The sequence below is a fragment of the Arachis stenosperma genome, chromosome 1 (assembly GCF_014773155.1).
Source record: "Arachis stenosperma cultivar V10309 chromosome 1, arast.V10309.gnm1.PFL2, whole genome shotgun sequence".
Lineage (NCBI taxonomy): Eukaryota > Viridiplantae > Streptophyta > Magnoliopsida > Fabales > Fabaceae > Arachis > Arachis stenosperma.
Genome location: NC_080377.1, coordinates 134,027,590 through 134,049,958, shown reverse-complemented (window position 1 = coordinate 134,049,958; position 22,369 = coordinate 134,027,590). Strand labels below are relative to the sequence as shown.

The 22,369-nt window shown below is 34.0% G+C and overlaps 2 protein-coding genes across 7 annotated transcripts; one reads left to right on the top strand and one right to left on the bottom strand.

The window, feature by feature from the left end:
* The first annotated feature begins 7,783 nt into the window (after positions 1–7,783).
* LOC130962606 (uncharacterized) lies at positions 7,784–9,305 on the top strand. The gene has a single exon (XM_057888799.1). The coding sequence runs from the start codon at positions 8,058–8,060 to the stop codon at positions 9,033–9,035; it is 978 nt and encodes a 325-aa protein (XP_057744782.1). The 5' UTR covers positions 7,784–8,057; the 3' UTR covers positions 9,036–9,305.
* A 645-nt stretch (positions 9,306–9,950) lies between these two features.
* On the bottom strand, positions 9,951–20,766 carry LOC130936905 (formin-like protein 20). 6 transcript variants are annotated; one of them, XM_057867044.1, is made up of 18 exons: positions 20,084–20,766; positions 18,602–19,305; positions 18,300–18,521; positions 18,057–18,222; positions 15,629–17,948; positions 15,379–15,508; positions 14,699–14,770; positions 14,342–14,440; positions 14,155–14,196; positions 13,493–13,573; positions 13,363–13,413; positions 13,207–13,288; positions 12,912–13,006; positions 12,764–12,835; positions 11,923–12,039; positions 11,204–11,272; positions 11,055–11,121; positions 9,951–10,852 (listed from the first exon to the last, which is right to left on the bottom strand). In XM_057867044.1, exons 1-18 carry the CDS (start codon positions 20,154–20,156, stop codon positions 10,695–10,697), a joined length of 4,620 nt encoding a protein of 1,539 aa, XP_057723027.1. In that variant the 5' UTR covers positions 20,157–20,766; the 3' UTR covers positions 9,951–10,694. The 6 variants fall into 6 exon arrangements, 5 of the variants coding, with proteins under 5 accessions (XP_057723027.1, XP_057723026.1, XP_057723025.1 ...); XM_057867043.1 differs by having other exon boundaries at positions 15,629–18,222; positions 20,084–20,293; positions 20,631–20,766; XM_057867042.1 differs by having other exon boundaries at positions 15,629–18,222.
* Positions 20,767–22,369: the final 1,603 nt, after the last annotated feature.

The following is a 22,369-nucleotide window of genomic DNA, read 5'->3' as shown; positions in this document are numbered from 1 at the left end:
GATTGCACTCATTACCCCTAGAACTTGCACCATCATTCGCAACATTTTTCCCAGAACTATTTTTAGGATTCTGAGTACAACCTTATGCATGTGATGATGAACTTGTAGAAGTTTGTGCAGTAGGCATAGGTAAATTAGACTCTACATTATTACTCGAAACTTCTTATGACATATTAATCATTTTACAACTTTGCAATCGCTTGCACCATTAATAAATCAAAAACATGCATGAACGTTGTGATAAACACGTAAATTTGACACAACAATAAAATTGTCCCATCGGACATGCCAATTTGTTATCAGATATTTTACAGTCAAAAATTGTGACAAAAGATAACCATTGTAAATATCCAAAAATGGTTCAAAATCTAATATCTGTGAGCGAAACCTACTCCTCTTTCAACTACCAGTTTTACGTGCATCAAAATCTCTACTTGTTTCAAAATCTAATATTTGGGAGTGAAACTACTCCTCTTGCGAGTACCTGTTTTACATGCATCAAAATCTCTACTTTGTCAATAATGATGATGAAGAAGAATAAATTTACTTAATAAATCAATAACCAACAGTAACCAACAAAAAAAAAGAATAAATTTATTTAATAAATTTAAATCAAACAACACTTTACAAAATTCCAAAGTGTTTGCGAGTACAAGGTAATATTCCACGGAATTTTGGAGTAAAAGCTAAAAATTACAAAAGATAAGAACTTGATAAAAGGAAACTAAAATAACAAGTTTGCTAAAAGAAAGAATACAGAATAAAAAAAAATGAAGAATATGTGGAAGGAAACGTACACAGAGAACTAGTTTAGACAAGTCATAAAAAATTCTTAGGATGTGTGAGAGAATAAGTGTGTTTTTCAGTGAGAATTTCCAACCCTTTGTTCATCGCTGATAATTCTATTTATAAATATCTTCATCCAATTCTATGTTGCCATGCGTCGACTCTCGAGCAAACGAAAAATAAATGTTCCCACCAAATGCAGAGATGGTAATCGTCTTATACACTACGTTCACCAATTTCCTTAACCAGCCTCATCTTTGTCGAGATAATTACCATCGAACTCCTTCGATTGAACACTACATTATCGAGATCACTTTGTCGACCAACACATCTATAACAACAAAATGTGTATGAAAGATTGAAAAGTACTTTCGTTTTTGTAAGCTTTTTTTATTTTTTCCAAATTGAAGACGCCATTCATTTAAATTTAAACATGCTTCTTCTTACTACATAGGCACACCTAAGCGGACAAGTTGTATTCTATTTTATTACGAGAATGATTCCTGGAGAGATAGTTAAAAGACACATATCCTTATCCATCTACATCAACTCATATTGATAATTTTTTCGACCACATTATGATTATATCAAAAGTTAGCATACTATAGTATTTATGTTAAATACAAAATACACCATGAGAATGAGTTAAATACCCCATGCATTTATACATAAATATATTAGGGCTAATTTGGTAATTAATTTTTGATGTGCACATAACACTTTTAAACTTTTTATTTAATAGTAAATTTGTTAAAAGTTTTTAATAGGATAAATTATCAAATAGCCTCTAATTTTTTATTATGCAAACAAAAATAACTATTTTTAAAAGGTAACAAAAATATACAAATTAGATATATATATATATATATATTATTTTTTTAAAATTTTAGAAATTAGATTTTGATGTGATCTTTTGTAAATGTAACTAAAAAACGAGACACTTTTATTTTTAAAATTTGGTAATTTTATGCTTAATAGATTTTTTTTGTAATTTTTCTGTCAATAACCAAGAATATTTTTAAAAAAATCTAATGATTGATATTTTATTCAGATTTTTATATACTTTTGAAATAATTATCTAAATATCCTTATAAAATTTGGTTCTAATACAGAAACAAATTTACCAAATATAAAAATTATTTGTCATTTATATTTTTTTATTTTTGTCATATTTTATAATATTTTAAAAATATTTTTATTTGTGTATTAAAAAAGTGGGGACAGTTATAATATTTTTTTATTTTAGTTAGATAAATTAAACCACTTCTAATTTTGTTTTTGCTTCAAGTGAAAATGAGACAATTTGTTTTGATTTTTTGGGTTACATACAGGGATCTTGTATCCCACAAGAGAAATCCAAGGAGGGAGGTGATTCTAATTATAATAGACATAACTCAAATGGCATGTGTTTTCTATTTTCGATAAGATGTTTTGAGTTTGAAGCTCACCCAATTTAATTTGACTAAAAAATTATAATATTGTGAATGTTCAATTCAAAGTCAAGACTTAATAAAGCTTTCATTAAATTGTACCAAAATTCAAATTTTAAGAGTGAAATATAAAAGTATAAAATTCTTTTTAATATGGTTAAGTGTGGTGAATGTGTTTAGCGTAAGACAAAAAATTATAATGATAAAGTTAAAAAAATAATTCTCTCAAGTTTGAGAAAAAAAAAAGATACTTTTCTTTGGTTTGTTATATTTATAGCAAAAGTGACAATATAAAAAAGAATTTGATGATGGATAATATAAAGCACTATATTAATAATCTCATGAAATAAAGTGTTTATTATTAGTCACAAAAAAAAGTGTTTATTAATAGTATTAAATTAATTAAAATATTTATAGGTTCAATTTATTCAGAATAAATTTTCAATCAAGCTATTTTAAAAAAGGGTGTTAGCTTCTTTGTTGTTTTTCCTATGTTTTATTTCTCCCCTAACAAAAAGGGCTATTAAAATGTATACTCATATAGAATCAGTAGGGTAAAATATTCCTCCTCATATAATAATACTGCTGAAGATGCTTAATGAGAAATAAATGGTACATTTCCAGTGCCGTTACGCAGTGGTTTATTGTTAATCATTCAATCTTTTACTAAAATTGTTAACCTAAAGATACTAACACCACTTTAATAATGCCAAATTGTCCTAATCAAGTGGAAATTTCTCTCTGTGAAATTTGTAATGTAAAGAGAGATAGCTTATTTCTTTTGTTAGAGCTTCCCACTTTCTTACTTAACGTAATTGTTACATTTTTTTCAACAAAAAGATTTGCTGTAATATTTATATTCATTTTAACTACGATTTAGCCATCAATGGGCGCATAAGCTGTGCTAATTTAACAAAAAGTTCTTATTCAAATATTGGTAAGCATAAAAGCTAGTTATTCTTTGTTAATGCCATAATAATACATAATTAAAATTTTGTTTAAAATTACATTAACAAGGTATAAAAATTGCAACCACCTTTTTGTTTGATCATCAAAGGTTTAGCTTAGTTTTTAAACAACTATTAACCGACACGTTTGTATATACAGTTTCGGCTTTTATTTTTTTTCTTAAATAATAATGCTCCCATGTTCGAAAACCCAGAGTGCCCATTCCCCAAACATCTTTTCATGTCTATAAATAAGTCTATTATTTGGTTTTCAAGTACCTAATTGCAATTGCAATTAAATTTCAGTTGCAATGTCAACAAATGTGTTGACATCTCAACAAGCTAAGTGAAGATAGTATAACCAAAGCTATAAACAATAATAAAAATACTTTAATCTTGTTTAGTTAGATACTATAATATAATACTCTCTCTGCATATTAAAAGAACCAAATCAATAAGTCACCAAACAAATAGATAATTAAGTCACCATAAAAAAACAAATCAATTTATATATATATATAAGGACTTGTCAATAATATTATTAATACTAATAAACTCTCAAAGCTAAAAATAATTGGTTCAGTTCAACTACTGAATTATACTTGCATTATTGAATCAGCCTGAGTTGCATTGTCTTTCACTTCTTGGCCAAAAAATGGCCCCAATCAATTCAGTATATGTGATATTTATTAGGTGATCCTAAAACACTATATGTATTGTATTTATAATTAAGAATTTTTTTTACAGATAGTTCCGCTAGAAAGACAATAGATTATTTGTACAATGTGTATAATGTGTTATTGAGTTACAAAATGAACATCCTCATATTATCTAGAATAAACATTCGAGTACTAGAGATAATAAATATCTTTTCAAAAACTTAAATTGATTTTGGGTTCACCAAAGATTAAACTCTTGACCTTTCGGATCTAGCGCTCATCCCAAAAGTTTCAACTGATGGAAAAAAATAACATTAATAATTATATCTCTAATACTCCATAAATTTTCATTGTACACATTGTACAAATATTTCATTGATTCCTCATATTTTTCCTTTACTGATATTTTAAAAGTTATTATTAGGAATATAAATGTAGAATTGTTAAGTTTATTGAGTTTAATATATTATTAAAAGCTTAGAAAATTATACTGCCTTACTAAAATACTTTCACCTATAATTTATATTTTTAATAAGCGTTTTCAAAATAAAATACTAGTGAAAGAATATATTTTGACATAAAAATATTTTTAAATATATTAAAAACATATATAAAAACATCAAAAAAGAGTTTTGAATTTTGATAAGTATTATTTTCTCCAAAATTAAACAATTATTGATTATTGATAATCCTAGTGCCTAATCTTATATATAGCCTTTGGCACCACGTCTACCCTACCCACCTTTTATGCCATTTTAATTTTAATTTGACATTCACTAATAATTATGTGCGTCATATTCATATGATTTATGTTAAATAGATCGTCTGGATTTTCTATATCACTAAGATTTAAGAAGTCCCTTCTTTTTTTTTTCTTCTAATAATTGTTGATGGAAGTTATATTACCATTCATTTTATGTATGTATATATAAATCTTTTATATATTTATTAATGATGTTGAGTAATCCACCTTAATTTAATATGGCTTAGAAGCTACGTATTATTAATTCACTTGCATCGTATGAAAAGTGCCAAAAATAGGGTCGTGGTCCTATCTTAGAGCCTCATCCATCACAAAGAGAAGTTACTAAAAAAATTCAAGATTTTACTTAAAATTAGAAGAATAAATTTAAATATATAAAATATAAAGTTATAATAAAATTTAAAATATAAAATAATTTAACTTAATAAAAAAAAAATTAAAATCAGTTCATTTATTTAAATCATAATAAAAAATCATATGAGTTAAATTAAAATTCTACCTGTTATAACTGTTCATTCTCTATTAAATATGCATTTGAATTGGTTTTTGTTAACCTGAAATTTGAATAAAAGTGATTTTATAAAATTAATTTTGGGTAGAAGTGAATCTATGTCAATATGATTTATGTTTGATAACTCTATACCAAAATTGATTTTGATAAAATAAACCTTGTTTGGACAATATTAGTTAAAATCACTTTTAGATAAATAATTATTAAAAAAGACATACCATTAAATTATAATATTATTTTTTTAAGTATATTTAATTTTTTATACTTTTTCTAATATATTTTTTATATAATATTTTTTTTAGTACTCTTAGTACTTTTTTTTAATACGCTATAATTTTCTATTACTATTATTATTTATGGTTAATTTTTTTTTAAATTTACTCTACCTAATGGAATCAACAAATTATATTATAAAAGAGTAAATTACCAAGTTCACTTTTGAATTATCAGAACGTTGACAAAAATAACCACTTTTATTAACGACAAAAATACACCTAAAATATTGAAAAATGCTCCCAAAATACTCGACCGTAAATAAAAATCTATTCCGTTAACAGAGTTGGATGAACTATCAAACAGATTCCGTTACACCCCTTCTTTTACTTCTCCTTCATTCTCCCTCACTCCCTCCCTCCCCAAAGCAACTACAACAACAATAAACAGCATCTCAGTCATTCCCCTCTCCCCTAAACCTCCTAGAAGCCGCTTCAAGTTGCAATAACAACAATATATCTCGGTCATCCCGAAATTACAACAACGACAATTATATCATCTTCCTAGCTGAACCTCTTGCAACAACATCTTTCTCACTATTTCTCTCCTCAAATACGATGTCACCTCTTCATCCATAGTTTCTCTCCCTCAAGTATGACAATGGTCTTGCTTTTTGGCAGTATCATCTTGCATATCTATTTCTCCTTCTTCAGTTCTTCTCTCTCTTCGCCTCTCTCTTTCTCTCCCCTTGTTGTTCTGCTTTTCTCTCTCTTCAAGGACGGAGCTATAGTGATGCTACCCTCTCTTCCCATCCTCCCTCACTCCAAAGCAACTACAACAACAATAAGCAACATCTCAGTAACTCCCTCCCTCCTACAAACCTTCCAGAATAGACCTTAGGTCTCACCCTCTTCATCTCAGTCACAACAATAATCAGCCATAATCAGTAATAATCATCCATAATTAGCAATTTCACAAATTTTTATTATACTTTTTTTAATAATCTAATAAAAATAGAATCCAAAGAGAAAGAATGACAAAGAGAAGAGCTGGAGAAAGGGTTCTTCACCGCCCTGGAGAGAGAGAGGAACTATCCGCTGCTGGCTTACTGCAAGAGAAGAGAATAAGGCACTGCAAAACAGATTTTTGATAGCGATGGAGGGGTGGCGAACAAGCAGCGACGGCAATAGCAAATGAAAGATTGAGAAATCTGGTGCGAGAGTGAAGAAGGTAAGGAAATGCGAGATCTATTTTTGAAGACAACAGAAGGGAAGCGAGCAAGCAGCAGTGGCGACAACAAAGTTATGCTGTTGAAGACAAAGAGAAAGTAGCGTGGGTTGATGAACAACTGTTCAATGTGTTGGAGAAGTGAAAGTGAGAAGAAGGGAAAAGAAAAAAGAGCGGAAAGTGGAGTGTGAGAATGCGAGACAAAGAAGATCGGAATGTAACAACCATGGATTCAGAATGAGAGTGAAAAGGGTGAGGCCTAAGCTCTAAAAAGGGTGTAACGGAATCGGTTTAACAGCTCAGCTAACTCTGTTAACGAAATAAATTTTTATTTATGGGTGAATATTTTTGTAATGTTTTCCAATATTTTAGGTGTATTTTTATCGTTATTAAAAGTAAAGGTTTTGATAATTCGAAAATAGAATTGGTAATTTACTCGTTATAAAAGATAATAATAAATATAATATACAAGAATCACAATTATAAAATTATACAATATCAATAAAAAAATTAACAAAAAATAAAAATTATAATTCATCGATATTTTAACGTGTTTTTCGCCTTTTCAGCCTTAAAGATCTTTATTTTATTTTGCACCAGCCGCTAACTATGCTCCTTTTGAAGATGAGGCTTTAATTTGAAGGATAATATGGGGTCGACATCTGAATGCTTCATTTTGTCATGACTTTATAATATAGTTTTGGTGCTTTGGAAAAGGGTCGTAACTTGTAATCAGCAATATAATAACCTCCTAAAAATAAATGTGCATTTTAAGCAAGCCAAAAGAGAGAAGAGAGCCTCTCAAGTCTCATCATCAAAGACAGAGACCACATTAAAGAATTTCCATGCCAAATTACTTCAAACTTCTCATTATAAAAATTCAAAGATATTAATAGATATAAACATGTTTAATTTAACAGAAAAAAATAGTATATAATTATATATAGAAAGAGACGAATTGTTTTTATTTTGAAAAAGGAAAAGACTAAGATTGAAATACATTTTTTAAAAACTCAATATATTATTTATTTTTGTGTTATTTTTATACATTGAATCCACACATATAATTGTTATTGAATAATATTTTAAAAGAAAAGATATTATCAATAAATATTATATTTTATTTAATAATATATGTGGACTCAATATATTGAGGGAGGGATTCATAGAACAAACAACAAAGAAGAAAAACTCACAAAAGTGTCCAAAAAATTATGGTAAAAACAAAGTCGAAACAACTCCACCTCATGACTTGTTAGTTTCTTGTTGTTGGCCAATTATTTCTAATTATCTATATTCTGTTCATCCAAAAAACACCAACCCCATTCATAATAACTCTCTAACCTACCATCCATTCCTACAACAGAAATTTAAGAGCACAACCTGTTTGAGAAAAAGTTTCACAGAAAATGAAACACCAACCTCTTCATTTGTAACATAACACCCTCTCTACTGTTATAGAGACTCTATATTATTGTGGCTGAGAAAAAGAAACACTTATACATATTAATATTTTTGGCAATGGAAGATTCAAGCAAGATACTGAGAAGATCTATTCATTGTTTTCTTCAAAACTATCACTATTTTACCTCAACAGTAGTTTTTCTTGTTCTTCCTTTCTCAGTTTCATTGCTTCTCTCACAGGCTTTGGTTCCTTCACCTTCATCACTCTTGCCTCAAGTATACAATCGCCTGAAGAATCTCTTTGATGCTGCAGGGTTTCCTCCTTCAGAATTATTTACCATTCTTAACCTTAAAGTTTCTCAAACAATCACTTCATCAATATTTACCCTTCCTTTTACCCTCACCTTTCTCCTCATAGCAAAAGCTTCTATAATCATAACTCTAAACCAACAAAAAAGAACTCTGCTTCCACCTTCTTTTGGTTCCATATTTTCCCTTTACAAGCCACTCCTCCAAACCTATATATGCAACTGCTTCTTGATCCTCTCGGCAAATGCAACCGGCTTTGGTCTCTTGTTCTTGGCATTCAACTGTGTGGAAGGGCTCGGCTACTCTTCACCGAGTTTGCTCCTCTTTTTGTCAACATCTGGGGCTGTTCTGTTTTCTGTGATACTTGCAAATGCACTTGTCATATGCAATATGGCACTCGCTCTATCCGGTATGGAAGGACATGGAGGGTACCTGGCAATCCTTAAGGCTTGTGTTATGATAAGAGAAAAGACATCAATGGCTTTGTTCCTGGCACTTCCAGTAAATGTGGCCCTGGCCGCCGTCGAGGCCTTGTTCCAATTTCGCATTGTAAGGACTTATCATATAGCCGGAAAGGCAGGGCCTTATGTGGCCTTAGAGGGGATTTTCATTGCTTACTTATATTCAATCTTTGTCATCATTGACACCATTGTGAGCTGCATGTTCTACAAAAGCTTCAAGACCGGATCGAGTGTGGATCAAGAATTCAAGAACTTGTTGATTGAATTTCAAGAAGAGGACAATTATGGTTTCATAAAGAACAAAAATTTTGAAGAACTACCTTGACATATAAGGTAGCAACTTATTGATTTGATTAAGGAGTAAGAACTACCAGTTAAATTTTTGAGAGAAATTCATCATGTTGCTTGATGACTCAGTGAATTGAGCAACATTGAAGGCATCAAGTTTTTTCAAATTTCAATGGAGGAACCTCATCTCAGTCATATGCAACACATAAGAAGCTAGAGAGTAACCAATTTATATAGATTCCTTTCTGTTATATGTATATTGTTCAATTGGCCCCTTCTTTTGATTTTATCAAATTTACTTTGTATATTGATACTTAGCAACCTTTTACAGTGTGAATAATACAAAGGCTTCCATAATCAAACACAGTCAAAAACTGTCTCTCAAAACCAGTGAAAGACTAGATATTTGTACTTCATTACAGAGAGATGACTGCTAATACTATGCTGTTCAATTGACATATATGCTCAAAAGCAATAAGGCAAAGTATAGTATATTTCTAGTTTAATATTTCGATTCTATGGATCATTGTTAATCTCTATTTTCACTATATGAAAAGAGAGACATTTCAGCCTGTTATACTAAAACTCATTTAGGGTTAACAAAAGATGCATATTCATTGTAACAATATATATTTCTCTTATTTTGTTATATAAATGAAAAGTACAACAATAAGAGAGTACTATTTCATCAAACAACTCTAAAGGGTGTAAAATGTAATACACATAGCTTAATTTCACCTAACCTGATAATTATATCAATGATTGTTTTCACAACTTGAACTCATAATCTCGAGATAAGACAACTCAACTATTGTTCCAAGGCTACCTTTCGTATTATATAACTTAAATATAAAAAAATTAGTGTATGTTTTTACAAATAAAAATATCATATATGATACCACCTAACTTCAAAGGAGATCAGTGTAAATTTTCTCATTCTAATAAAAATATATGAAGAAATAATCCAGCGTGATAAAATTTCATGAGCCGGAAAACGTGTTACACATCCGAGTATTGTATTTTTTTCACATGAAAAATGGGAACTAGCATTCCTAATTCGGCCTACTCTTCACTTATATTACAGTTACAATACAATGATCACCTGATTTTCTATTTTCAACTCATCTGACAGCTATACAACATTTTTTTCCTGAGGGTACTACCAAAATCTCTATCAAAAGGTAGACTAATTTGATCTTCTTTTCTATGTTACATGACAAAGAATTGGATCCTAATGAAAAGGGTTAGAGCTTTGTACAAGATTTCATTATACTATAATTGACTTTGGTGCTTTACAGATCCAAGAAGGTCAGGAAGCAGCTAAATCAATGGTGCAAAGCCACTGAAAAATACAAAATTTCTTCTTGAATCGACGTGGGACCGGATACATTGTTTTTCGTAGCACTCGCTGGCCGTGGAGGGCATCTGAAGCAACAGAAGCATGGTGTCATTTGCATAAACTTGTGTGTGCAGATTCCGGCACCATAGCATTTAATGAATCAAGAGGTCCACAGGGAGCAGGAATATGCAATTCCACCTCGAATGGACCGGGTCGAAAAGCTAATTATCACATCATCATCATGGAAAGGTAGGCTTCTTAAAGTCCAGAAGCAGTGTTCCCCTTCATACCATGGGAAGATACCTACTCTTTGGCAAGAGCATGATGTTGGTGCAAAAAATGCAGAAAACACAGTCGTCAACTATCTTTTGCACTCTTCCTTGTCAAGTTAACGCCCTTAGCCTTCTCCATTTCAGCCTCTTTCTCGGCTCTTTTCTTCTCTAACTCTGCCTGCTTGCAATTCTCTTCGTGCGCTTTCCGAAACAACCTTATAAAATTTAGGAGAGTTGTGGTGACTGTAATTGCCAAACCAGAAACAATAAGTTAGTTTGAGCATTATAAAAGTTTAAACCAGAAAAGTAAATAAATAGATAATTTTGCTATTTTTTCCCCAAACATAACAGATATGGACATGAATTAATTTGCCTCAAACATCAGTTGAATGAACTATAATCTGATGAAACAAGTAACCAGTTAAAAGATCAATGGTCATTTTACCTTGTTCAAATGGACAACGAGCAGGATCCTCGCCAAAATATAGTGCGAGTGCATCAGCATTTCTACCCTGTACATTGACAAATTACACAATCTATTTATCTCTTCACTGGTAGATGCTTAATGTACTAAAATAAGGTTAGGCAAATTACCACCACAGAATATAGGCTTGTCAGAGATGCTACCTCTGACTCAGCAACAGATATGAATTCTTTCAATGTCTGACAAGAGATCACAAAAGATGAGTCAAATATAGTTAAAATGTAATTGGTTTAATACTACAATACCATAAAAAAATAAAATAAAAATTAACTGATTATTGGTGCATTTATTTCAGATTTTTTCAAAAAAAGTGACAATTTTAATTTGAAGGGGTTTCTTTTTTATTTATTTATTAATTAATTATTATTATTATTTTGAAGAAGCTACTTATTTTGAAGAAGCTACTCTTTTTAGCTCCGGCAGAAAAGCTAAATCCTTTTTCAAAAAAGTAAATTTTGAAAAAAGTGGCTTTTTTAGTGTGTAGATATGGATATACCCCCAAAAAAAGGGCTAAAATAAACACATCATAATCAATGTTTACACAAGGCTAGAGAAGCATATTGAAATTAATTTGTGAAGTTGTCAACACCATGATCAATAACACGGGTGAATATACACACTCTTCTGTAAGCATATTGCATATAAGAGTTTTTTGGCAAAGCTGGTGATAATTAAAAAGATTAACTATGTCCATCAAAAGCACAAAGCTTACTATTATGAATCATTTTGAAACTCCCTTGTTTTTTCCCCAAGGAAAATGAAGAATAAAGAATTTCGATTAAACAAAAAGTGAATAATAAAAAGAGTCTAACATAAACATGTTAAACACCTTACAGAAAACTTCGGACACAGGTCCATCATTTGCAGATGCAGCAAGCTCCTGTTTAACCTTTTCTAGTCCCTTGATGATTGCCTGCATCTCTTCTGCTAAGGACTTCAATTGTATCTGAAAGAAGTGCAACTTCTAATCAATACACGTTGCGGGATAATCCCCTACACAAAAGCTTTATCTATAATGCGTAGCTTTCCAATCTCTCAACATGTCCAAAAGGAAAAGTCCCATAAAACATCAACTAGTACTCATGTTTGGCTAAAAAGGAAATAAACCATTCAGCTTTTGAGGCCCAAGCAAACCAAGGATGAAATCAACCTCCCTTTTCAACATCTAGCAAATATCCCCTTACGCAGCGAACACAAGCAAGAAATATGTGTCAAATGAAATGGAGTTCTTCCAGGAATTTGATTCAAGATGTGCTACTAGGTGAAATTTCTCTTGATTCAGTGACTTTTTGGCAATTCCTTTTTCAGCAAAGGCCCTTCAGATTATAAGTTTATTAATTACCAAAGTTGAAACCATAGAATATACTAGCATATGGGCTAAAGTTTGAAGGTATTAGCAGGTATTGGACTTAAAAGAGATTATGCCAAAGTAATGAGCTTCTGTGGCGAGCAATAACGATGATTGATATTGGGTCACTTTACTCTAATGAGCTTCTAAATTGTGAGTTAACTCTTAATTCATGTGACACACATATCATTGCAAGAAGTCAGAGGAGGAGATATGTGCTCAGTTTTACAGGGGAATAGAGTGAAACAGAACCAATAAACCAACCAAACTAGCAATTAGCAGTTGAATAATTTTCTTTTTCCAACCAAGCATAAATCATCACCTTAGTCGCAGCTTCCAGGCTTACAAGGTCTAAGTGGAAGTCAAGCAGTCCAGGCGACCTATCAGCTAGAACCTAGAGCCAAAATAGCAAAATGGAAAGAAGGTAAGTGATCAAATGATATATTCCTTTAGTGCAATTGTTATTATACCTTGCAAAGATAGTGCATCAGTGTCATCTTATTGTTAGAAGCACGAGTGTCAGTAAGCTTTAAAAGACTATCCAACTTGAATCCAATTGCGGATCCTGCATAAATTAAATAAATAAATAGTAATCCATAAACTGTAAGTTTACGTTAGACAAGATCTAACAGAATCAAATTAAATTTTAACTGCTGAAAAATTAAGAAGGGCCTGTGATTATCTAAACATAGAAAATTGAGAGAGCTAGAACGATGTCCCAGAGAATGATAAGGACATTAGCATTTAAAAGAGAAAAGTACATACCCCTAGCTGTTCCTTGATTTAATGTATTACCCAAAAAAAGAATTTTCTTCATGATCTCCTTCAGCTTGACAGACCTTCGGACCTATTCCCAAGAGAAAATGCATGAGGTCAAAGAAATGCCAATAACACAGTTTGTTAGTTTCATGCATAATGTACCTCTTCACAAGCAGAGTTCACAGCATTTAAACTCTTCTTAAATTCTGTAACCTGCAAAAAGAAGAAAGCATAACTGAATCAAAAGTTCAAATCCACAAAACATAGAAAAATATAGCAAGCACCACCATACCTGAGACAGAAATTGAATCTTGAAAGAGAATACTCTTAACTTTGACTCTACTCGTGGCACCTTCATCAGCTCTAAAAAATACTGAAACATGACCAAATATATACAAGGATATGATTATAGATACATAGTATGATATTGCATTAGGAAATGCCAAAAGAATTTTTTTATAACCAACATCTAAAGGAAAAGCGGGGACATGTAATAAATTGCTTCTTTCTTTCTAGAAGCAAGCAGGCAACAACAAATCTGTAACTATACGTGATATAGACTTTGAATTCATATGAGCTGCCTTCCAAGGAAACAGACTTCTTGCACAATTTTATTGATCACTTCCAAAATCAAAGCCTTGCCGCATTCAGTTCTTTAACCTCTGCAGCTAATTATACCCAGAATTTTGCAATTTCCAGTTTCCATGCCAACAATTGTTTTTTCTTTTTTTCCCCTTAAAATAAGTTTCCTCTCTTCTCTACTTCATTTCTCCACCATTCCTCCCAACTCCCTATTAGATTTTAAAGTAAGCAAAGGGTCTAAGAAATCAAATGCTGGTAGACGGATCCTAGTTATGAGCCTACAAACAGTATCCTATATAATTCCGAGTGCTTAGATTTACGCTAAATTAGCTATCATAAATAATGATATGGCTATAACAAATTAGTACACACCTGTTCGCATTTTCCCAAATTCTCTTTGTCACCAGTGTATCCCTTCATAACCAAGGGGAATCAAAATTAGAAAAGCAAACAAACCAGAGTAAAAGATATGTTTCCGTAACAGCAGACGCCAAATGAGAAACCTTAGCTGACAAAACAAGATGTAAGAATTAAGAATGATAAGTTTGTTAATATTTACCTTCAAAAGTTCCATCTCTTCTTTGGTAGGACAAAACTTAATGAGATTTTCCACCTGATCTACATCTAATACTGATTCATCCATAGCCAGCACAGCCGCCTGAGAATATCCATTTTAACATGTTAGATAATACTTAACCACATTGTTCGAGGTGGATATTTTAGATTTGCTGGCAAGAGCTATTACTGGTGGCCTTAGGCACATATACAAGTCAATCAAATGTCAATAAGCATCTTCTATGTAAATAAAAAACACTAATGTTTACTAGAAAGCAACATGCATAAGAATGATATTTTCATTATAAAATCTTCTATCCTGAATGATCAAAAAACTTATTCACGCCAATTTTCAGCTTACCATCATATCAGGAAGTGGCATCTTAACCTTAGTGAGCATAATTTCAGTATTGTTAGCCCTCCTTAGGTCAATCTACAATCAATAATACAAACAAACAAGTTAATTACCAGTGACAGGAAACCACCAAATATAAAGAGACAGATAGTTTTTAACAAACTCTGAGCACTAACAGCCAAAAAGCAGCCCCAATATGCACCTCACAGTTCATTAAATTGTCAGCATAAAGATGCTAAACTTTAAAACATAATGAGTTAGAGAAGTAACTGTTCAAAAACAAGAAATTTTATTCAGAGATAAAACCAGTGCAGTCAGCTATGCTTAATATATTATGTAACAAGGTATGCCTCATTTACAGATTTACAGGCAAGACAAAACTAGAGAAAAGTACATTTGGTTGCCCCACAAATTTAGTACCTGAACTTTCAAGTTAGGTCAGAACGAAGCCGACTTTTTTCAACAAACAAATAGCCACTTTACAAACTTACACTTAAATTTTACTATGTACATAGGGTTGAACTTTAGTATTTAGCAGCCTTTGAGAAGTAAAACTACAAATCATGGTTAATTACTTCATTGCAGTTCCTAAAGGAAAGACTAAGTGAAAACCATCAATTCATTGTTTAACAACAATGTTGTTTCTTCAAAACCCAAATTGCCAAAATATTTAGATAGAAGAATACCAAGTGGACTTTGTCAGTTTTAGATCCAACAGATTTGCGCCGCCCTCCAGATTTACCACTTGAATCAGAAGGTTTTGGAACATTTGCAGAGAAAAGCTTCTCTAGCTCTGAAACATCAAACTCTGGTGCACTAAGATAAAATATAAAATCAGTCATTACAAACATAGGGATATAGAAAGCAGAAAGAACTGTGTGCACACAAAATTGAAATGAATCAATTGAACATGCAATAGTAGGGAAGACATATTACATTTGAGGTTCTCCAAATCTTTGTAATTCTTCCCATAAACTTCCTTGCAATGCCCTTGTAACCTTACTCCAGTGCAATGGCTTTAAGGAGGACCGTCGAGGTGCAACCGCACCTGCTCCTGCAGGGCGCACGTATCCACGCCCTCTTCCTCTTGGATCAGCTCCAACATTTGAACCTTTAGAACCCAAGGGTGGAGGTGGTGGTGCGCCACCAGGAGGTCTAGGTGGAGGAGGAGCACCGGAAGCACCAGGAAGAGGCGGAGGAGGAGGGCCTCGACTACCAAGAGGTGGCGGAGCAGGTGCACCTCGACCCCCAGGAGGTGGTGGAGGAGGGGGTGCTCCCCGCATAGGAGGAGGAGGAGCAGGAGGTGGTGCTCCACGAATAGGGGGAGGTGGAGGAGCTGGGGCTCTAGACATTGGAGGAGGTGGAGGTGCAGGTGGGCCTCCATGTAATGGAGGAAGTGGTGGAGGAGATGGAGCTCTAGTCAAAAGTGGTGGTGGCGAGGGAGTCAGATCTCCACTAGAAGGAGGTGGCGGTGGGGGAGGTGGAGCTCTACTAAAAGGAGGTGGCGGTGGGGGAGGTGGAGCTCTACTAAAAGGAGGTGGAGGTGGTGGCGGTGGAGCTCTACTAGAAGGAGGTGGAGGTGGTGGCGGTGGGGCTCTACTAGAAGGTGGTGGAGGTGGTGGCGGTGGAGCTCTGCTAAAAGGTGGTGGAGGTGGAGGTGGTGGTGTTGGAGCTTTACTAAAAGGAGGTGGAGGTGGTGGTGGTGGTGGAGCTTTACCAAATGGAGGAGGTGGTGGGGGTGGAGGAGCTCTACTAAAAGGAGTCTGAGGTGGAGCAGGTGGCAATGTTGAAGCATGACTAAAAGGGGGAGGAGGAGGAGGAGGAGGTGGTGGTGGTGGTGGAGGGGGTGCACCCCTATACATGGAAGATGTAGGAAGTGGTGGTGGTGGTGGAGGAGGAGGAGGAGGAGGAACTCTAGTTGTTGAAGGAGAAGGAACCGATGATGTTAAAGGAGGAGGAGGAGGAGGAGGAGGAGGAGGTGGTGCTGGTGGAGGAATGGATGAAACACCATAGCTTGAAGGAGGCATTGGTGGAGGAGGAGGAGGTGCAAGACCCACTACTTCAAATACCTCAGAACTACTAGATTCCGCAGCAGTGGAAATTGAGGAATACAGAGACTTCCAAGAGGATGGAGAAGGTTGTAAGCTCCCCTTGTTTTGCCCAAAAAATGGGGGTGGTGGTGGAGTTGGGGGTGGAGCGGGAGGAGGAGAAGTTGCAGGTTGTAAACTTATCCCTACTTTTTGTTTACTAATTGATCTTGAAAATGGCGGCGGTGGCGGTGGTGGAGGTGGCGGGGCTTGTGCAGTAGACACATTTCCACCCAAAGAGGATGAGGATACCAGTGGAGATTGAGATGCTTGACTTGATACATCATCCTGAAACGATAAGGGTTCAAAAACACGTGAAGAAAAGTTTCTTGGCGGAGGTGGAGGAGGAGGAGGAGGCGGTGGTGGAGGTCGTAGCTCTTGCTCTGAGCTCTGTTGATCTGCTTCTGTAACTAACTCAAAGTCAAAAGATGTTTCTTTAACAGATGGTAATGATTGAGGGCGGTTAGCATCCAATCCTACTACTGTGTTGCCTGAAGATTTTGTAGGGGCCACCTTGCGACTTTTCAGATCAATTCTCGTGTCAGTAGAAGCAGCAGATGCAGATGAAGACTTCACTTTGGTATCTTCCATTTTATCCTTTGGAGCTGTATAATTTGTAAGTGCTGCAGGTGCACTATTGTTCCTATATGGATAATATACATGCATTGAGTTTGTGTAAGAACCCTTGTTAGAAGGAATCCATTGAGTTACTGCAGTAGGCTTAGCTTGTTTTGACTGAAAACTTTGGGTTTCTTGCTGTTTAGTCTTTTGCTTTGTTGTAATTGAATCTCCCATTGGCTTTGAGTTTGATGGAGGTTGTTTCTTCGGAGCCAATGGAACAAGTTTACCTGATTTTTGTCTTGCAATATCAGCTATCTGCTGCCCTGCCTTGGATTCTAAGTCCCTTTCTATAGCTTTGTTATCTTCATCATATTTGTTTTGGATTGCCATTTCCTGGTTCACATCCACATCGATTTCCATTGTTTTCATGTCTGAAAATATTGCAGCGGTTGACTTAATTTTTCCATCATCCACAGCAATGTCCTTCACTGCATGAGGATCTGAATCCATGCTCTCATCAAGCTTGTATTTCACATCATCAACAGAGATGTCTTTCACTTCATTAATACCAGAATCCATCTCATCGAGCCGTTTTTGAAGCCCATCATCTGGCGTACAATCCTGAAAGCCGTGAGAATCCAACTCCCCCTTCCAAACCTCTTTATGATTTCCATCAAAGACAGCACTGTCATTAATAGCATGAGAATCATACTCACCTTTACCTTCCTGTCCATCAATTACATTGCTAAAAATCTCTTCCACTTCATAAAACTCCTCAGGTGAAGCACTTTCAGTGGAGGCACTTTCAGTTTCATTTGCATCATCATTCGCTGCGACTGTGGTTAGATCGGGTAGAACAGCATCAGCATCCAAGAAAAGCACCTGAAACAGACATGAGTATGTGTTCAACTTGTAATGCATCAGAAAATAGACTCCACAGAAGAATAACTATAACTTACCTCTGCTTTGAAATCCCTAGAAAATTGATCTTTTGCATCCCACAATATATCAATTTCATCACGGCTCAGCAACAATATATTTGACCGCACAAATGCAGTATGGAACATGACTCTAAACATCATCTCCTCACGAGTGAAATCTTCACTCAAATGTATGCACTCAAGAACAACATCCCCTTGAACACGACAACGGATATCGATTTTCACAAAAATACACTCTGCCTGTGATTAAAATTAATTAAGAGGACATTATACATAATTAATTCAGAATTCAGTACCAAAAATGTAAATTTATATAGCACCTGCAGGTAGTGGCGAACATGCTTTTTGGATTTCGAAGTTGAAAAAAGAAGCTTCGAACTTCTATTAGCAGGATTTGAAGGGTCTTGACCATACACACGTACCACAGGCCTGCAACCTTTTCCATCATCAAATAACGGAAGGACCCTAAGAATCAGACAATCCAAATACAAGGGTGTTTCAGAAGGGGGCCACTCGGAACCCAAATGTCTCCTTGAAATATACTGAAGATATCTCAACTGTGAAGGTTGTGGGTTCAAGGGAGATAAAAGGTGTAGGAGTTCTCTTGGAGCTTGCTTGTACACCATCTCAAGAGTTTTCTGCTCCCCAGTGTACTGTTTACGGTATAATAAAAGACCTGCTAACATAAATGCCAGCACGGGCCAACCTCCTCTTTCGCAGTGCATCAAAAGCACATTTTGTTGCCCCTCCAAAGACAACCAGCTTTCACCTGATCGAAGGAAGTGATGGATCATCTCCAATGGCAGAAGGGGGCAACCCTCGTATTGCCGAGGGTACTCCATAACCGTCATGTCATACTGAGCAAATATATCTGAGATTTGGCTGCGTCTATCCCCTTCTCGGAAGTTGAACACCATGAAAGAAGCATCTGGAAAGTGATCCTGTAGCTGCGCCACAATCCCCCCCATATAACCTCTATACTCATCTTCTTCCAAGACATCCGTAGAGAAGCAATAGTCAAAAACTGCATAAATACAGCAAAAGCATTTAGTCACTGTCAAACAGCTAGCACAGAACCACGAAACTTACATTTTCCATGTCTGTTTTCATTTTAATCAGACAGAAACCCATGGAACTCAAACTCAGAGGATTTGTTGCACAACTGCTTAAGAAAATGAAGACCAGAAAATTCGGATTTGTGCCAGAGGAGGGCACTTCACTGAGTAAGTTCTACTAAATACCACCTCTACTGAATTATTAGAAACAACACTTAGTGCATACCATATAATATGAAGTTTATAGTGACAATAATCTCAGTTTAAAGCTTCACAGTTCATCAACTACTAGCAATGCTTGTTTTTCAGCTATGATTCTAAGAAGTATTTATTGCCTAGTTTCTAATGGAAAAGGCAAGAGAAAGAAGAAAAATGATATCAAAGTTTGAAGTCCAAAAAAGTCCACAATGCCTTAGACTCCTGGCACATTACCATCGGCATTGTTCGAAAACGATATCAAAGTTCAGTACCTTAGCTTCTAAACATTGAAATGAATCCTAAAAACTAAAAAGAGCAACTTCAGCTGCCCCTAAGGCCTAAACAAGCTACATAGAGAAAAAGGCGGGCATGGGGGGTTATGGTAACAGGTCAAAATGCTTCATTTCTTGCAGTTATTCGCGCATTTATGAGTTCAGCAATTCAAACCAAAAAAGCCAACAACCATGGTTACCAAAAGAAAAATATAATAATAACAATAATAAAATATTAGGAAAAAAAGTAAGAGAAAGAATTTAAACAAGAACTAACCATAAACTCTCTCGGAGATCTCTAGAAGCCGATCCGGCGGCTTCCGGTAGAAGAACCTTCTGAACAGCGCCATCTGATGGCGCTGTTTCTGCCCCGATCAGATCCAAACCGATGTTTTGAGTTCGTCCCCGCAAAGCAAAGATCAAAACTTTTTGCAACAACCAGACACCTTCGCAGATCCCGCAAATACCCAATTCGATCGGAGCCAACCTGAACCCAAAAACGGCGAATTCACAACTTGGGGCGGAACAAGTTGATGAATGGTGATCAAACCCAAAAAAGAAAAAAAGCTGAACAAAAAGACTAGTCAAATAATCGAATTCCCAAAAGGCGAATTGAGAGATAGATAGTAATAAAATTATAATGAAAGTAAATTTAGAGAGGTAGAATTGTGAGAGAATGATTTGAAGTGAAGTAGAAGTAGTTGCTGTAAGGTATGAAATTCAAAAAAAAAAATTCCCTTTTTTTTGGGTTGAAGGTAAAAGGTGGAAATGTGAATGAAACGGAGAAGAAGCGTAGTGGACTGAAAATGAAAAAGGAGACACACACTGCTATATTATCTCGTTGGGAAGTTAGAGCTGTCTTTTCTCTTTCTTCAGTTTCTTTCTTTCTTTCTTTCTTTCTTTCTTTCTCTCTCTCAACTCAGAAAAATGGAAGAGAGAGAAGGAGAGAGAAGAGTGGGTCTATTGTCTCTCTGTCTGCAACGACAACATATTTTGGGTTTTTGGGTAGGCGAAGGTGGCTGCCTTGGCTAGCTGGTGCTGACGTGGCATTTACTCTCAATTTATTTATACATATTTTGGATTTTTCTTTACTTCTGTTCTCCCTTTTTTTCCCTTCTAATCTTCTATTCAATTTTCAATATATTTCTATTTTTTAATGTAACAGTATTGTAAGGTAGTACTTTTCTACTTCTACCTTGAATATGTAATTTATTAATTAGTCTTTTATATTTTTTATTAAAAAACTAGGAGTGAAACCCAAATCTGAGATTTTTGTGTGAGAATAAAATGATTATATCATTTAAGTTATAATTCGGTAGCAGTTTTTTATATATCTTATTTAAGATAAATTTTACTTTTAATTCTTGTTCATTTATGATGGAAATTTTTTGTCTAATACAATATGTTGATGTTTTTAATGTGATGAAACATAAAATGGAATGAATAGAAGAAGTAAAAGTAGAAGAAAAAAAAAAGAATAAACAAATTCTTTGTTCTTAATAAATTTGGGCAACAGAGGTCTAGAACCCTACTTGAGGGACAAATTCAAGGAATATGTTGGTAGAATGATATGTAAGAAGTCTTTAATACATAGCAAACAAGTTAGGTTAACTGGTTAAGGCCTTAGAAAAGCCTCTTAAATTTTCGATGAAAATCAAATATGTTTAAAAAAATTTAATATAATCTAGTTTAACTCAACCACTCATATTAAAAGCATATCCATTTCTGTCAGATTTGTACTCAAATATATAATTCATGTTTGTTTGACAATCTCATAATCAAGAGTTGGGTATGCAGTATGCACTTAAAATTATTTGAATGAGAGATCAAATATTGGTTAAGTAGCTTTCTTTAGTTTGAACAATATAGCCTAAGATCAGAGGAGATGTTTGGGATTTGTATTAAAAGAAAAGTGTGACTTAATTACCGAAATTTTGATAAAAATGCTATGTCACACAAAAAATAGTTACCACACTACAACATTTCTTAGCTATTGCAACATATATTACAAATAACACTTGAAAAGTGTTGTCTAAACCAATTAAACACAACACTTAATATTTGTTACATAAAAATAAAGCTGTTGCAACTCTTTTTTAACAACACATCATAACTATTCCTTTTGATAAATTAAAAGTACAAGTAAGAAGTGTTGCTTTTGTAAATTAAATAAGCAACATTTATGATATTTATATATTACACTTTATAAGTGTTATTCTTAAATTTTTAATAAACTTCTTATTATAAATGTTGCCAAAAATAAATTAAAATTTTCTCCTTAAAATTTTGACCTCTAAATATTTTAACAAAAAATATTTTTTCCTTCTTTTAACTTAATACAAAATACATCTTTATAATTTATATATTATTTACTAATTTACTGATTCAAATTCTTATAGTTCAAAACAAAATTGGAAGTCCTATTTTCAATTAGAAACCCTAACTCCAACAATTAGAAACGAAGAAAGAAGAAAGGGGGAATCCGAGGGAGAAGGGAGATCGGGAAGGGAGGAGGGACCGTGCTGCGTCTTGCCGCCGCCATCACCGGAGAGAGAGAGAGATC

Excerpts from the sequence above, each read along its gene's own strand:
- LOC130962606 (XM_057888799.1), top strand. The coding sequence starts at position 8,058 with ATGGAAGATTCAAGCAAGATACTGAGAAGATCTATTCATTGTTTTCTT.
- LOC130936905 (XM_057867042.1), bottom strand. The coding sequence starts at position 20,156 with ATGGCGCTGTTCAGAAGGTTCTTCTACCGGAAGCCGCCGGATCGGCTT. Across the intron at positions 19,306-20,083 it reads GATCTCCGAGAGAGTTTATG|TTTTTGACTATTGCTTCTCT; the intron begins GTTAGTTCTTGT and ends GTATTTATGCAG. Across the intron at positions 13,574-14,154 it reads ATTTGGGAAAATGCGAACAG|TATTTTTTAGAGCTGATGAA; the intron begins GTGTGTACTAAT and ends GTCATGTTTCAG.